This window comes from Ambystoma mexicanum, chromosome 8 (genome assembly GCF_040938575.1).
Source record: "Ambystoma mexicanum isolate Mex_15411 chromosome 8, UKY_AmexF1_1, whole genome shotgun sequence".
In the NCBI taxonomy this organism is placed as follows: Eukaryota; Metazoa; Chordata; class Amphibia; order Caudata; family Ambystomatidae; genus Ambystoma; species Ambystoma mexicanum.
The window spans coordinates 45,979,856-45,995,546 of NC_090929.1; the positions used below are offsets into that span (position 1 = coordinate 45,979,856).

Below are 15,691 nucleotides of genomic sequence, written 5' to 3' on the forward strand. Positions count from 1 at the left end.
TGTTAGTATGTATGAATGTGTATGTATGGCAGTACATGAGCTGTGCTGTGACCTGGTTATATATCGCATACACTGTCTGTATAATGCTACAACTGAGCCCGGCAATGCACGCTTGCTTCAGTACAGACCATTCTACTATATTTTCTGTACTGCCCCCAGTTTCATGAGTGCTTCTGGTTTGTCTGCTTTCTTTTTCAGATTGTCTGTTACATTTACTGCACCCGAATTATTGCCATCCTCATCAAGATTATTGTGCCTTTCCAGTGGAAGTGGCTCTACGAGGTATGAGGGGCAGCCATATGGCTATGAAGTGGTGGGTGAGCGTGTGAGATGTGAACAGGGCACGAACGTCACAAGGTACCTGAGGGTATTTTACTCCCTATATTTTAGAGTTGAGGGTAAAATGATTTTGTAGGGAGTAAAATGTAAGTACAAGTCCCAATAGGATTATTTTATAAGCAAGTGAAAATGTTTTCACTGGAAAACGGAAATGTTTTTGCAATAATAATTCCTTTGCACTTAGTTATTCATACACATTAAAAGTTACATGTTTACTTCTTCAAATTAGGCAGTAAGTTTCTTCATGTTGTGCTACGTGCACTACTGGTCCAAACATATCCATGGAGCTGTGTGGGTGAAAGCGGGGCACAAGGTCCTACGTGTGCGTTTCCTATTTGTTGGGAGTATTGTTACTACCCATCTTTATTTTTTGGGGGCATTTGCCTATTTTTAGGGAATAAAAGTGGCTGATAGACCCCTTATCTGTAGGGCTGAGCGTTATGATGCATTTCCTGTGCTGTTATGCACGATGAACGGTTGAGTTGCTGATAATGTGGTACATGACTTCATTTAGCGGCTACTTCTGTATTTGCCAAATATGACACGGGAAGATGAACCCTTCCACAGTTCTACTGAATCATAGCTGTGCAAGCTCTTTATACTGTCAAGATTCAACACAATTCTGCTCCGTTTTGCCTTCTGTTTAAGGGAGGTATCTAATTACCTTAAGTACTCTGACCGGAAACATGACCCTCAGACAGGGGATGTTCCAAGTGGAGGCCAATCCCGCTACTGACGCAATTACTTACTATTCATGCTGTTTTGGAGTTTCAGCCACAAGTGTCATGGCTGGGGTGAGGGCAGGGTTTCCCATGACTTTCTGCAACAGCAGTGGCAAAATCGTCCTTGTGTGTTCACTGCAGTCAGAACAATAGATCGGGGTTATCCTCTCTCCAGCATTAACCTGAAATGCCTCTGAATCTTATACAGTAATAGTAGTGAATTGACCACTGCAAGACTGAGAACGCCACTGAAATCTGAGTGTTTTCCCTTTCTGTGATCCTCTTTTCTCCAGCATTAGGGTCTGGCATGGATTCACATGCTCATGAATATTACCCGTCGTCAGGCTGGGAATCCTCGTTAAAGAAAAAAATTCAGTATCTGTTTCGTTTCTGATCTGTCTTTCTTAGTAGTAACCAATCGCTGGTCTCTGGGTCATATTGCACCCAGCCAATGACTGCCCTCTCCCTAGGCCCCTCCCCTGGCAGCCATCCTCAGATTTCTACCGCACATTCAAGTGTTGGGAGTCCGCGTGCTATAGCTCTTGAGTTTTTACTGCGTTTTGTGTTTTTTCAAAGAGTTTAATCTCATTTGTTCGGTTAATCGAGCTTCAAGCTCCACCGTTTCTACTTCTGATCAACGTGGAACCGTTTCAGAATTTTCTACGCCCCTCAAGGAAGAAGTTTCATCGAGTTGTGCTTGGAGGATTCCAGAAGATCTGAGGCCTACCTCGTGGACATGGCCCAGGACAAGGGAAGCTCGACACCCGGATCCAAGCTGTTCAGGAACTGTCCTCGATGCGGATTACAGTATGTTTTCAAGGAGGATGCGCATTCGAGATGTCTCTACTGCCTTCATGAAGACAACACGTGGAGAAGGACTGTGCGTTTTGCAAGAACTTGTCGGACGGACTGAGGGATCGTCGGATCCGCCTCATCAGCTGGCTGGAGAAGGGCCCAGAAGGTGAGAAGAAGTCCAAGCGGTCTTCTAAGTCCTGTGAGGGCGCCCCGGTGATGGGGGCCCAACAGAAGGCAAAGCACAGCGAGTCCGCGGGCACCGGGAGCGCCGAAGGGTCGGGCTCGTCGGCTGCCAGGCAGGGTGCACTTTCACCGACGCCATCAACCACGAGCCAAGGCTCTGGCTCGGGGAAGAGAAAATCTGAGAACCCGGCTAGCTTCTGGAGAGGCCCCGATTGATCTCCTAGGAGTCAGCCGAGAGGGGAGCGAGGCAGTGACCCTCCCCCCAAGGTGAAGGCCTCAAGCGCGCCCAAGGTGGTGAAGGCCTTGATTCCCCCGGCTAAGGCGTCTATCGAGGGAATCGTGGCGGCCCTGGCAAAGCCTGTGGAGGGTACCCCAGTGGAGGCGAACTTGGGGCCCAGAGTTTCCCTGCCACCGTGGAGGGAATCCTCTTTTCAGCCCATCGATAAGACCCCCGATGGAAAAAGGGGGGGCGGTGGCCATCACGGACACGGATTCAGCAACTGAAGAGGAGCTGGTTGGACTCGTGAAGGTCCTCAACGGGTTCGAGGAGGTCCGGTCCCACGTGAGGAATCCCGAAGAGGCGGACGAAGAGAGCAACGGTGGCGCCGACAAGCCTGTGCAGCCGATGCCCGAGCCTCAGGACAACTCGGGCAGGGGTGGGGGGGCATCTTAATGGCAATCCAAGCCTTATGTACGGAGATAAGGACGAGGTTACCCTTACCCCCGACGGACGACGCAGCAGAACTGGGACCGTCGGGAAGCCCTCCAGGCAAGTGGAGGAGAGTTCATCCCCCCCACCCCCTCCCGCCCTTCCAGCCTTTGCGGCCCTCTCAGCCCTCTCAGCCTTCATTGCCTTCCCCTGATCCTAGGGAGGAAACGGGAACGGATACGGCCACGACAGGGACGGATGTAGACGGTGGTGACGACGGGATGGGCCTGCCATCACCACCCCCTCGGGCCTCACCGCCCGACGAAATTGGCTCCTTCCACGCCACGATTGCCAGGGCATCCGAGCTTTTCCAGCTCTGCCCCGAAGAACAGAAGGAGGAAGGCTTCCTCTATCAACGGTGTGAGGTCAAGAGGAAGACGGTCCTCTTGGTCCCGTTACTTGACATCTGGGAGGAAGGGCTGTCTCTCCTGAAGAACCCGTCCACGACGCCCGCCAAGAGGGACCGGTACGAGAAGTACCGGGTCCCGGATTCCGCCCCTTGGTGCCTTAGGGCGCATCCGACCCCGGATTTGGTCGTCTCGGCATCGGCCAAGAAGAAAGAGGCGGGGGCGACGGCTTCAACTTTGACCTCCCCACCGGACGGTGAGGGGAAGAAACTGGATGCCATGGGACGAGTCATCTCGTCTGAGGCGACGACAATCGAGGCGGCCAACCCCCTAGCGATTGTGGCCCACTATGACAGGGAGTTGTGGTTTAAGATCACTCCCCTGCTGGACTTCCTCCCGAACGACAAGAGGGCTTAGGCCATGGAGATCTTACAGGAAGGTGAGGTGGCGTCGGCCCACGCCATAACTGTGGCCACGGACATTGCTGCCACCGGATTCCGCCAGTTGGGCAAAAGTGTTTGCCTTCGGCGACGGGGGTGGCGATTTCCGTCAGGACGTGCAAACCAAAGTTTTGAACATGCCCTTCAACGGGAACAACCTGTTTGGAAAGACAGTAGACGAATCTCTACAGGCCATCAAGACCGACACTGAGACCGCTCGGGCCTTTGGAGTTTTGCAGCAACGACGGCTGCCCTTTCGGAACTCCGGAGGCAAGCAAGGTGCCTCCAAAGGATTCGGCGGTGGCTCCTCGACGTACCGCCAGGCGGCTCGCTCCTCGTCGCAAGAGGCCTACAGAGGACGTGGCAAGTCGGGAGGATCTCGTCGTCGCCAAGGCGGCAAGCCCTCTGCCAAGCAGGACTGAACCGGCCGTAGCGTCGGGCCCCCACATGAGCACCCCGGTGGGAGGCCGGCTGGCAAAGTTCATCAGCGTGTGGGAGTCCATCTCCACTGACTGTTGGGTGCTGGATGCCCTGGCCCATGGGCACACTCTCAAATTTCTAAAGTGCCCCTGCATTCCTCCCATGGCCAGGAAGGAAAACCCCGTCCCTCAACTGCTGCTGGAAGTAAGGGCGATGCTGAAGAAAGGAGCCATCAAGCTCGTCCCAAAGAGGCTCCGGGGCTCCGGAGTGTACTCACGATACTTCCTCGTCAGAAACAAGACAGGCGGTTGGCGACCCATCCTGGACCTGCGTCGGTTAAACAAATGCATCAAGGCCCAGAAGTTCCGGATGGTCACCCTCCAGCACGTCCTGGGACAGCTGGACTAAGGCGACTTCTGTCGTCGTTGGATTTGGAGGATGCTTACTTTCACAACCCCATTCTAAAAGGACACAGTTTCTCAGATTTGTGGTCCAGGGGCGGCACTACCAGTTCAAGGCCCTTCCATTCAGTTTGAAGTCGGCGCCCAGGGTATTCACCAAGTGCCTAGCACCAGTGGCGGCGCGACTGCGCCTGCAGGGGATCCACGTTTACCCCTACCTGGACGATTGGCTCATCGTGCAAGGACAAGAGAACTCGCTATCGAGCACACAGTGAAGACCGTTCAACTGCTCACGGATCTGGGATTCTCCATCAACTACTCGAAATCCCACCTGGTTCTGCCGCAGTTCGCGCTGTTTCTGGGAGCCAAGCTCGATACAGTGCCGCAATTGGCTTCTCAGTCGAAGGAGAGGACGAAGGCCATCTTGGGCAAGGTGCAGCGCCTGCTGGCCACGCACATGTCCAGGGTGAGATCCATCAAGTCCCTTCTCGGCATGATGTCCTTGTGCATCTACCTGGTGCGCCTGTGCAGGCTGCGGATGCGTCCGCTACAAGAGTTTCTCGACGCCCGTTGGATGCAAGCGGCGGGCAGCTTCAAAGACAGGATCCCGCTCAACGAGGCCGTCGCCCAGGCAATGTTTTTGAACACCATCGCCGACTCCCTCAGCAGGACGCTGCGCTCGTGCCACGAGTGGGAGCTGCATCAGGATCAAGCGGATCGACTCTTGCAACGATGGGGCAAACCCCAGATCAACCTGTTCGCGACAGCGATGAATTCCAAGTGCCAGAGGTTCGCCAGCAGGTTTCCCCAGCCAAGGAGCATGGGCGATGCTTTCTCGTTCCCCTGGGACAGCCTGTTCCTGTATGCGTTCCCCCCCCGGTGCCGTTGCTGCTGTGACTCATCAACCAACTCAAGAGGTCCTGGTGCAGGATGATCCTCGTCATCCGCGTGGCTGAGGCAGGTCTGGTTCCCAGACCTTCTGGACTTGTCAGCGTCCCCCCCCTGTCAAACTGTTGACGGACGCAGATCTTCTCTCCAGAGAAGGAGGCGCCATCCTCCATCACGACCCAGGGTCGCTGAACTTGCAGGCCTGGCTCCTGCAGCACTAGAGTTTGGAGGGTACGATATCCCGGCAGACTGCAAGGAGGTGCTTGAAAAGGCCAGGGCATCCTCAACTCTCAAGTGCTACGGACACAAATGGAAGAGGTTCTGTGTCTGGTGCCGCGCACAGAAGATTAACCCCCTACGGATTACGGCCCCGAAAGTGCTGCCGTACCTGCTATCGCTGGCCAAGGCGGGGCTAGCTCATGCCACCATCAAGATGCATCTAGCAGCGATTTCCCGCTACACCAGAACTCCGGGGCGAATCTTTGTGGTCCCATCGCCTGGTAAAGGAGTTTATGAAAGGACTGTTCCGTTCATTCCCGCCGGTGAAGGCTCCGGCCCCGGCGTGGGAGCTGAACGTGGTGCTGAGCAGGCTCATGGGGCCGCCATTCGAGCCTCTGCATTCGGCCCAGTTGAAGTACTTATCGTGGAAGACAGCGTTTCTTGTGGCCATCACCGCCGCACGACGAGTGGGAGAGATCCAGGCCCTCTCCTGCAAGCCTCTGTACTTGACTTTCCACGAGACGAGGGTGGTGCTGAGGGCGCACCCCTCCTTCATGCCGAAGGTGCCGTCGGACTTCCACCTCAACAAGCCCTTGGTGTTACCAGTTTTCTTCCCGTCACCTTTGTCGCCGGCCGAGATGACTTTGCACTCGCTGGATGTAGCTAGAGTGCTGAAGTTCTACGTGGACCGCACTAAGAGGTTTCGGAAGACATCACAGATGTTTGTGAACTTTGGACCTGTGACGCAAGGGAAGGCCCTCTCAAAGGCTTCCATTTCCAGATGGCTCTCCGGCTGCATTATGCACTGTCACCGGTTGACAGACCATTGCCCGGCCGTCCGAGAGCCCATTCGACCAGAGTGATCGCTGCTACCACGGCGTTCTTATCTGGTGTGCCCCTGCTGGACATCTGCAGGGCTGCTACGTGGAGGTCGACGCACACCTTCACGAGATTCTACTGTGTCGACCGGGATTCCAGGGAGGAGTCCAGGGTCGGCCAAGCAGTGCTGCGCAACCTGTTCGCCTGAAGGTGGGCCTGGTGAGGAGGTAAGAGATGCTTAATGTTGAGTTGATGTAATGCTTAATGTTGAGCCTTTCCAACTCCTGTGGTTGTGCATGTGTGTACTGCTATGTATTCTTATATTCATGAGCATGTGACTCCATGCTGGAGAAGGAACAAGTTACTTAGCTGTAACTGTTGTTCTCCAGCATGGGTCTGGCATGGATTCACATGCAAACCCTCCCTCCTTCCCCTCTCCGTCTCTTCGCTTGGCCCACGTGCTACCAAATCTGAGGATGTCTGCCAGGAGAGGGGCTTAGGGAGAGGGCAGTCATTGGCTGGGGGCAGTATGACCCAGAGACCAGTAATTGGTTATTACTAAGAGACTGATCAGAAACTAAACTGATTTTTTTTTTTCTTTACCGAGGATTCCCAACCTGAAAGGGAATATTCATGAGCATGCGAGTCCATGCCAGACCCATGCTGGAGAACAACAGTTACAGGTAAGTAACTTGTTCCTTGCCCACTGCAGCACCACAGATCAGGAAAGGGACTGAAAGCATAGCCAATTGAGTCCTGCTCGAGCTGCAGTGCAGGAGTGCGCAAGAAAAGTGGTGGAGAGTCAGCGAATACGGACAGGTCAGCAGAGAGGCAGCCCATGTCTGGCCTGAAGCAAGGAAATGCAGTGAGCGTGGGAGGGCAACAGTCTGAAGAATGGGACCCCACAAAGTGGTATGTAGATGCAGACAATAAATGCCAGACAACGTCCACCCCAGAGAGCCACTGGAGCTTTCCCGGATTATGAGCTGTGCTATTATGACCATGGCAGGAGACTGACAGCAGGCAGAGTGAGATTTACGAACCTGCACCATTGCGGAGTCGGGTAACCGGAGAGAAGGCCAAACTTGATAGCCATTTAAGGAAGTGGTTGAAATTGGAGATGCTTGAATTGCAGAAAAAAAGGTCCTAAAGCCAATTGAAGCAGAGGCTAAAAGGAGAAACATTGAGTTGCAGACCTGGATCATCCTGAGACTTGAAACCCCAGCTCCTGTCGTGATTAAGGGGAGAAGGAAAGGGCTGTGGCTAACCAACAGGCGGATCAGAGCTGTAGACCCCCTGATAACCCTCCTGATGAAAGGCGGTTTTGAGCTCTATTCCTGACACTAACCATCTTCGTTTCTACCTTTTCTTTGCTACCTGGTCAGTTGCAGAGATTTCCTTTGGCAAACTAGACGTCCATGAATTCTTCTCTTCGCACTAATTTCATGTTTCAGAAAATTCATGAAAAAGTTTTAAGCAGTTTTTGCAAATATTTAAAATATAAGATCACTAACAGATATTAAAACAAAAATGAAATCTGATCTTTGAATAATGCCCCAAGATCTATATACATGTTGTCTTGTTGAGCCAGAATTCCTATTTTGGGCATCCCTAGGGCCACTTTTTGGGGCCCCTCATTTTATAGGCTTTTTCCCCCCCGTCTTGTTTTGGTTCCTTTATCTTTTTGGTGGCCAGAGGGTCTTCTCCTGAAGTTCCCCTCCCCTCCCCCCCATGTTAATACGTCCCTTTATACCTTGATTAATGTAGGATCACTGCGTGCCCGTTATTTCGAATACGAAAATGCTAAATCCAAAAACGGCAGCTTGCAGTGATCACAAAGATCACCCTGTCCCGCTTTACAACTACTTACCTGTTCCTCTGCATACTTGCCCTCACACCTTGATTCGCCGTCTCCCTGCGACTGAGGTTTCCTATCCCTAAAGTGTGTATGGACTTCCGCCGCAGGGTCTGTTTTTAAAAACATGTTTTCTTTTCCCTCCACTTTATCTGCTGCATATTTTGCTATGGAAACGGGGGACACCCCCACAACCCCTGAACCGTTTATACCGAACAAGTAGAGCGGGGACAACCCTGCTCCCCTTGTTTGCTATAATGGGATATAGCATTTCCAGTAGTGACGAAAGCGCAGTAAAAGCACATTCGGGGTTTTCTTTGATATTCTCCTGCAATACCCTTAATGTATATGGTATTGGGTCGCCCCAAAGGTATCCAGACAGTGGGGTGCCTCTTGGTGGCTCCATTTCTACCCTATGGTGATTTGATCACGCTACACAGGATTTGGGGAGTAGGTTGGTGGCAGCTAGGCTTTAGGTCGGCGTCATTGGAGGATGCAAGCCATTTTACTGCCTTGGTTGCCCATTGCACCTTTCTTTTGTTAGAGATTGGGATACCAATGGGGTTTTTAAAACATGCTCTAGTCCATTTTGTGTTTCAGGGCTTCCTTTTTCTAGGTCACTACAAGGTACGCTAAAATGGCTGTTCTGACCAGGTGGGCCTTTCTGAGCCCACAGTGGCAGCAACCATATTGGCTCTAACTGGTTTAGGCCAATATATTGTCCCTGGACTATCCCTCTACCTTCCCGTGGGACTGGCTTCGGTAAGTGGTAGCCCTTCTGACCAACCAGTATCTGGCCCAAGCACCCAGCCTCCTCTTGACTGACTGGCCTTTGTTCAGCCTTTGTGCAAGGGTATTTAGGCTTTGTCCTGCCCGTGTTGCACTCTTTTTCTTTTTTTCCTGTTCTGCAACGAGAAGGAAGTGCTGGGCTGGCTTGCTTGAGGAGATTTCTTACCGTGATTCCTGCCATTTTTGCAACTGGAGTCCTGTCTTGGCCACACTGGCTAAGTACAGAAGCTTAGGCATATCTTGGTTTGGGTTTTCTGTAGGTCTTGTACAGGCCCCTTGAACTGGATGGACCCCGGCCGGACCATGTGACTGGGGGTTTCTCCAAACAGCCCTTTAAGATGAGCGGCAGGACCCTCGAGCTAGATGGGGATGCAGATTTGTACTCTTGCACCAAATAATTATGACAACTCAATAGTTTGGCAAAGGGAGTCCGTTTAATGACGAGTACAAAAAAACAGGGAGTTCAATGAACATCAGCAACCGCTCGATCTTCCTTCTCGCTTAAACTCCACTTAATTTCAGAAACACAGTATTTATATCAAAAACTCGTCCTCCCTGACGCGCAATCTTAACCTAATATGCAACGTGATTGGTTATAGGAAGGTAACTTTAACATAGGTACTATAACTGTATGTGGTAACGGGGAGAGGGGATTGGATAATCAATGTCAGGTGGGGCAACTAAGCCCTTCCTCAAAATGGCCACTGTAAACTTCACTGAAAGTACGAAGTCTCATTGGTTCTACTCACTATAGGACCCTAGATTACACGGCCCATTATGATTGTGTTGGCATAAACCCCACTCATACTTTTCCACTCGCGTCTACCAGCATGCAGAACAACCAGCCAGGTGCAGGGAGTGTGTCTGCACCCTAGCCTCCCTCCAATTATGTTACCATCAATCATCACCTCAGTGGTCATGTGTCAATTACTTCTTTGTAGTTTGGCCTTGAGAAGGTTTAGGTCTTGAGAAGGTTTAGGTCGTATGGGTATGGCAGGGATCCATGCGTAGGTGTGAAAGTCTCACTCCTTCCTGCCTTGTCACGTGATTAGGACACTGTGAAATCGACATTCATGTATTTTCATGTATTTGATTTAATTTTGCCAGTCTTCTACCATCTGTGGCTTATCTTGACCTTTCTGAACAGGCCACTGTTCTTTTTCTCTTTAATTGTATCCACTGTTTGCCTTTTCCAGCCCGATACGACTTTGACTTCTTGGCATGGTAACCTTCAGCTGGGTTTCTCTCCGTTTTAATTCTCGATTTGTTTGCTACAACACTCTCCTTTGAGACCTTTAGTAACCTTTGTTCCATTCTGTTCATGTGCGTAGTGGATTTTCACTCACTATAAAGTGCCTTTGAGGTGTGGGTGTGTGTGTATATGTATATATATATATAGTTGGCGCTTGCCGCAATCTATTTTACCACTAAGCATAAGCAAGCTTCATGATTTCTTTGCTTTTTGTGGTTTCTTACATCTGTACACGTTTAAATGAATTGAATATCTTCATCGTGCGTATGGTATAAGTTTCTGCATCTTGACATCAACGGTTTTAGGCTCAAGATTGTCAGCATTCTTAGGTCATTATCTCTTCTATATGTGTAACAGTCCGATTTTTCTTATGACGTCACCATTCGTCTTCCTTTAGTATCTTCTTGGCTTCGGGTATTCCATTCTGACAAATGTCATTTAGTCTTGCCTGTAGATATGGTTTTCTCAATGGGTACCTTACTGTCCAGGGTGTCTTGGGTGTCGATACTTCAATAGGTGCTATTACTCTGATAGCCGCAGTCAGGCTCTGCCCAGTGCCTTTCTGCTGGTTTATCTGTTCTTCATACGTGACATACTTTTGCGTGAACGTACCTGGTACTACAGAGGGGATGGCTGGAATGTGGATGGTGCTTGGCACTTCCTCTTCACCCTTGAACTCCCCTCTCCCTACATCTGCAGGGTCGAGTCTTCCAGGACAGCTGTCTGAGCCAATTACTGCTGCCACTTGCCATTTACTACCACCTTCCTCTGATTGGCTGTGGGTCACTGCTGATGTCCAGAAGATGGCCGGCTCCTTAACTCTCCTCCAGATCTTCAGCTTAGGATATCGTAGGGTGCTATCATCCATTGTCACTATTCTGGGACATTTGTGCCTTGAGCTGCTGGGTGCCGATTTCCCCATATACTTCTGTTCATGTCCTCCTGTTCTGCTACTACTTCTTCCTGGGTCACGAGTCCATCTTCTGACCTGGAACACTTCCTAGGGTCTCCTCCAGACTTCTCTCTTGTTGATTGTCGCAGCAGCTGTAGGGTAGATCTCTACTTATAGCCATTAAAGCAGATGACTGGTTAACTCTCTCCCGTCCATTCCTAGGGAACTCGGACTCTGGGCATTTTGCCTGGATCTCCTATGAGTTCAGTGGGCTCCTTGCCAAGTTTCATCATTTTTGCGCTTGCCTGTGATCTTGTATGCATTTTAAAGTCCTGCCCTGCATTGCTATCATGGTACGTGCACTTGCATTGCTGTGACACTATCATTTTCCCTGAAATGTTTAAGGAAGGTCCTTTTTTGCTAAATGTTCTGTTGATTCTTGGAAGCCTCTGGCTGTCGTTCAGAACTCTTTTGTGTTCTCTGTGATATAGGGCCATCACCATATACCAGGATTAGGGTACGTCTTTAGGACACTGTACTTAATTGAAACACTGGTCTATAGCAATACTTTGTGCAGGCTAACATCGTATTGACCTGATGGGTGGGTTTTATGGTTCCCTGGTTCTGCCCACCCCCCTGTTATTTTATGTTTGGTGCTCACCTCTGGTAGAGACCCACATAAAGACCTAGAGTTTGGGAGAGTCCTTTATAAATTAACTTGGTATTTATTTAATGTGTTATCCTCTAAAGTACTTATTTGACCTGATCGTACCTCTGTGTCGACCTACTACCCCTACTTGAGAGTTAAGCCTGGTCACTCTGACAGTTACCTACAAATACAGAGGGTTGGCTTCCCTTTCTTGTCGGGTGTCTTGGCCTTCACCCTTTAGTTAGGGGTTGGAGCATCCTCAGAGGGTGGTACAAAAACTGCAGAAACTAGTGTAATCTGAGCACTGGTGATTGGAAGATGTTCCACCAGCACTCTGGTGAGGGATTCAGAAGACCAATCCATGGGGGTAGGTCGGGCGTATCTTAAATTCAACCCAACTCACCACGGTTAACGTGACAGCAGTCTGGCTTCACTCTTCCTGATTCCACAATAGTTTGCAAACACACACATCAGCACACAATAACCTAAGTGCCACACAGTAAATTACTGGACATTTTCTCTTTCATGTGAAGTTGTGCTTCGCAATATCATCTCTACAATACAAGTAAGTACTTGAGCAATCTAGAACAAGCATATTAAAAACAGTGAAGTGCCTCTAAAAACACCACTCTAAGTGGGTATTCGGTAACATCTGGCAGGTAAGTAAACTATTGATATACTTGTACCTAGTTTCAAGAGCTTCAAAGGTTTGTCCTTGTATGTTAACAAGGCAAAGTCAGAAGGCCGCTTCAGGTGATGGTGAAAATACAGGAAAGTATTGCCCAGGTTCTGGGGGCACTGCAGATGAGGTGACCTTCAGGCTAATGATGGAGGACTCCCAGCCGTCAACATCCAGAACCAGGTTCCACGACCAAAGGTCCTTAGAGGGGAAAATTAGCCTCCTGCCTGAAGTATTTGAATCCAGAAAGACTTGGTTAAGGGGCCCTAAAAGGACTGCAGGCACAGTCCCCAGGGATGGGACATCTGAAACATTGACCAAATTGACACCCAAATACCCAAGCATGTGGATATTATGCTGCACATTGAAGGAACAGAGCACGGTTCAATGGTGCAGAGGTGAGTTGCACGGTTTTGAACACTTGGTTCCTGGTTCAAGCACTGCTCATGAAGTCCCTGGACACAGAATGATAGATCAACTGCTGCAAGTGGAGTCTACACTCTCACAGAACATGACTGTCTCAGTAGTGGAGGGCCATTCATCATCGGTGAGTTACCAGGATACTGAGCCTTTGGGAAGCATCAGTGATGCTCAGGTGAAGATAAAAGGCATTCTGGACCGGATGCAGGAGTGGCCTTCGAGGAAGGATACCTGCTGGTGTTGAGAGATCAGGGTGTCACATGGAACATGCACTTCAGAGTAGCAGCAGCTTGTTCCTGCAGGGCACCCACTTCTGCCATATGAAGGACCAGGTCCATGTGTCCCTAAGGGTGCACAAGGGGCTGCATTGTGACATGATCCAGTTGTCCCTGCTGAAACAGGAGGTGGAATATGTGGCAGGACTGCCTTGGACAAAACGCAGAGCTTCGCCTCCAGGAGATTGTGTCAACACATCAGCCAGGGGTCTCCAGCAACATCCTCTTTTCTTCACCTAGTTGGAGTGTAGTTGTGAGTAAGTACTTCTGAGCGGCTCATGATTCCACCACCCCCTGCCACCCAGCCCTCTAGTGACCATGTTTTGGCTGCCAGCCAATTAGGGATGCCCAGCCAAGCTCTACATTTGTGGGCATGCAGGACAGTTGTTGTGATTGCGGTGTCTGGAATACCATCGCCCAGTCATCACTAGAATCGCAATTTACACAAAGTGATGGTTGTGATATCTGGCTGGAGGCCAGAGACAGAGTGGCCTGAATAGCATTTCTCGCAGTCAAAGCCATGGAAAGAATGGTCTAAACAAAGAGGCCGGGTCATAAGACCTAAACCTGCCATGCTAGTCCATTTCTTCTCACAGAGTAAGGGTTTCCCCCAGCAGTAGAAAGGCTACAGGTTTGGACCAGGTAGTCCTCAGACCCGGTGGGGGTGTGTTCTGTACGCAGACGGATTGGGTCCCCCCTCTGGCAATATCGGGCAGGCTGCACTGAAGTGGGAACACAATGAAGGCACCAAAGTCTTTGTAGATACCAGGAACAGATGTATTGAAGGAAGAGGAGTAAACTCATTGCCAGCAGGACAAATCAGACACATTAGACACAGGTGATTGCCTACACCGGGATGCAGGCTCAAGGCGGAGGCACTGATGACGGGCACACTAGCTAGGCACACTGACTGGCCTGCAACTCGTGGGCCAGGGGAGCACCCTTGGATGCCCAGGGGAGCAGGGCGCTGAAGGGAAGGGAAGGGTTGGAGAGGAAGTGGGAGTAGGGGGCTGGCAGAGACAGAGGGCTGAGCGGGGGAGGACAAATGAGAAAGGAAGCGAGGGAGATGGGCGCCAAATGAGTGAGGTGGTTCCCAGTGAGAGTGCACGCAGGGCCACACGAGGGAGAAAGACACCCACTCTCGCACACCCCCTGACAGAGAGAGACGCACACAGACGGGGGGGGTGCAGAGGAAAGACAAGGATACCTCTGGAAGGGGCCTCCTGGGCTCTGCAGCCCCAGTCAGCACACCACCAGCAGCAACCAAAGCGAGAAGAGTGAGTCCCCAGTCCTTTCTCCACAGGCTTATATAAGACTATTGCTTCACCCACTGCAGGGACAGCCCTCCACCCAGGCAAGTGTTTGTTTGGGCAAGTGTTAGCAGGAGAGATGGGATGCAGAGTGGAGCACACACTTTCAGGTATTCTGTGTGATTCCCAGGTCAGGGGAGTTGGCAGTTTGAGCCCAGAGGGGATGTTAATTGCCCGGTATGGGAAGATGAAATTATACAGTGCTGGCCAGTTGGGGGGCCAAAGGGCACGCTAATTGTTGGGGGGAGAATGTAGGTTCCCAGCAGGAGCTAGCTTGGTGACCTGCAGAGGGCAGGTCAACTGTCACTGGGTAGTGGAGGAGGGTCTCGGGGAAGAGTAAAAGATTCAGCCCTAGACAGCAGATTACATTGGAATTGGTTTTTGTCTCAAGGAGGCGGCTGAACAGGTTTTCCGATGGGGGAATTGGCCAGGACTTTGGGAGGGTTGTGGTCCTTTTGTTACTGGCTGTAGGCTGGTTGCCTGGGAGTGGAATGAACAATGTCCAGTGTGCCAGAAACAAGCAACTATGGGGATTGAGGGTAGGGTACAACATATAGTGATCAGGCAATGTTGGGGAACATGCAAGCACTTGACAGAAATAAACAGCTAGCATAAACAGTGCAGTGAATATACAGTAGTGTGCAAGGTGGAAAATACTTTTAGGAAACCTGAAAGTCACGCAATATATTGGTAAAATGAAAACCCACAGTTAGGAGACATATGGATACTGCCATTTCCACATGGCAAACATGAAGGACAGATCTGCCACTAACCCAGGGACCGAAATTAAGATTGGATAAACAGGAGCTAAAAGCTCCTCCTGGTCTCTTGCATCAACCAGTGACAAGGAACTGCCAATGGTAACCAGGAGCTAGTGCATAGTGTTCCACAAATCTAATAACGTTCACCTGAGCGGCAAAACATTTTGTCAAGTTTTTGTGACCCCTTATGCTTTACATGTCATATAGATATGTCCTAATGCTTATTCATAGATTGTCCCAAACGCACAGAGTTAATGACACACAGTTATGCTTGTTCAGCATCAGTTGTCCTGGTGGGCCAAAGGTAGCTCCTGTCAAACTAACCAGGTACTTCTACACTCCGAGCAGGAGCCAAATAGCTCCCAGCTCCACTCAACTTCGAGCCCTGCAGCCTATGACCCAAACACACATTCTGGGTGAGGAAACTCTCCCATGGATAAAAAGGGCGCTTCACGGTGTTGCTGCCTGGATTTATTCAGGGCAGCACACTAAAAGGAAGGTACAGCTTTCAGGTGGACCTTGGAAAC

General features: G+C 50.5%; 1 protein-coding gene across 7 annotated transcripts in view; it reads left to right on the forward strand.

Annotated features, from left to right (window-relative positions):
* GPR107 (G protein-coupled receptor 107) overlaps nt 1-15,691 on the forward strand; it is a 387,352-nt gene that overhangs the window by 258,929 nt on the left and 112,732 nt on the right. For all 7 annotated transcript variants that reach the window (XR_011268468.1, XR_011268470.1, XR_011268471.1 and 4 more), the window contains exon 16: nt 199-282. Coding sequence is in view for 1 of the 7 variants with exons in the window: in XM_069609259.1 (XP_069465360.1) it covers nt 199-282 (84 nt within the window). In the remaining 6 variants the exon portion in view is untranslated. The remainder of the gene's footprint in view (nt 1-198; nt 283-15,691) is intronic.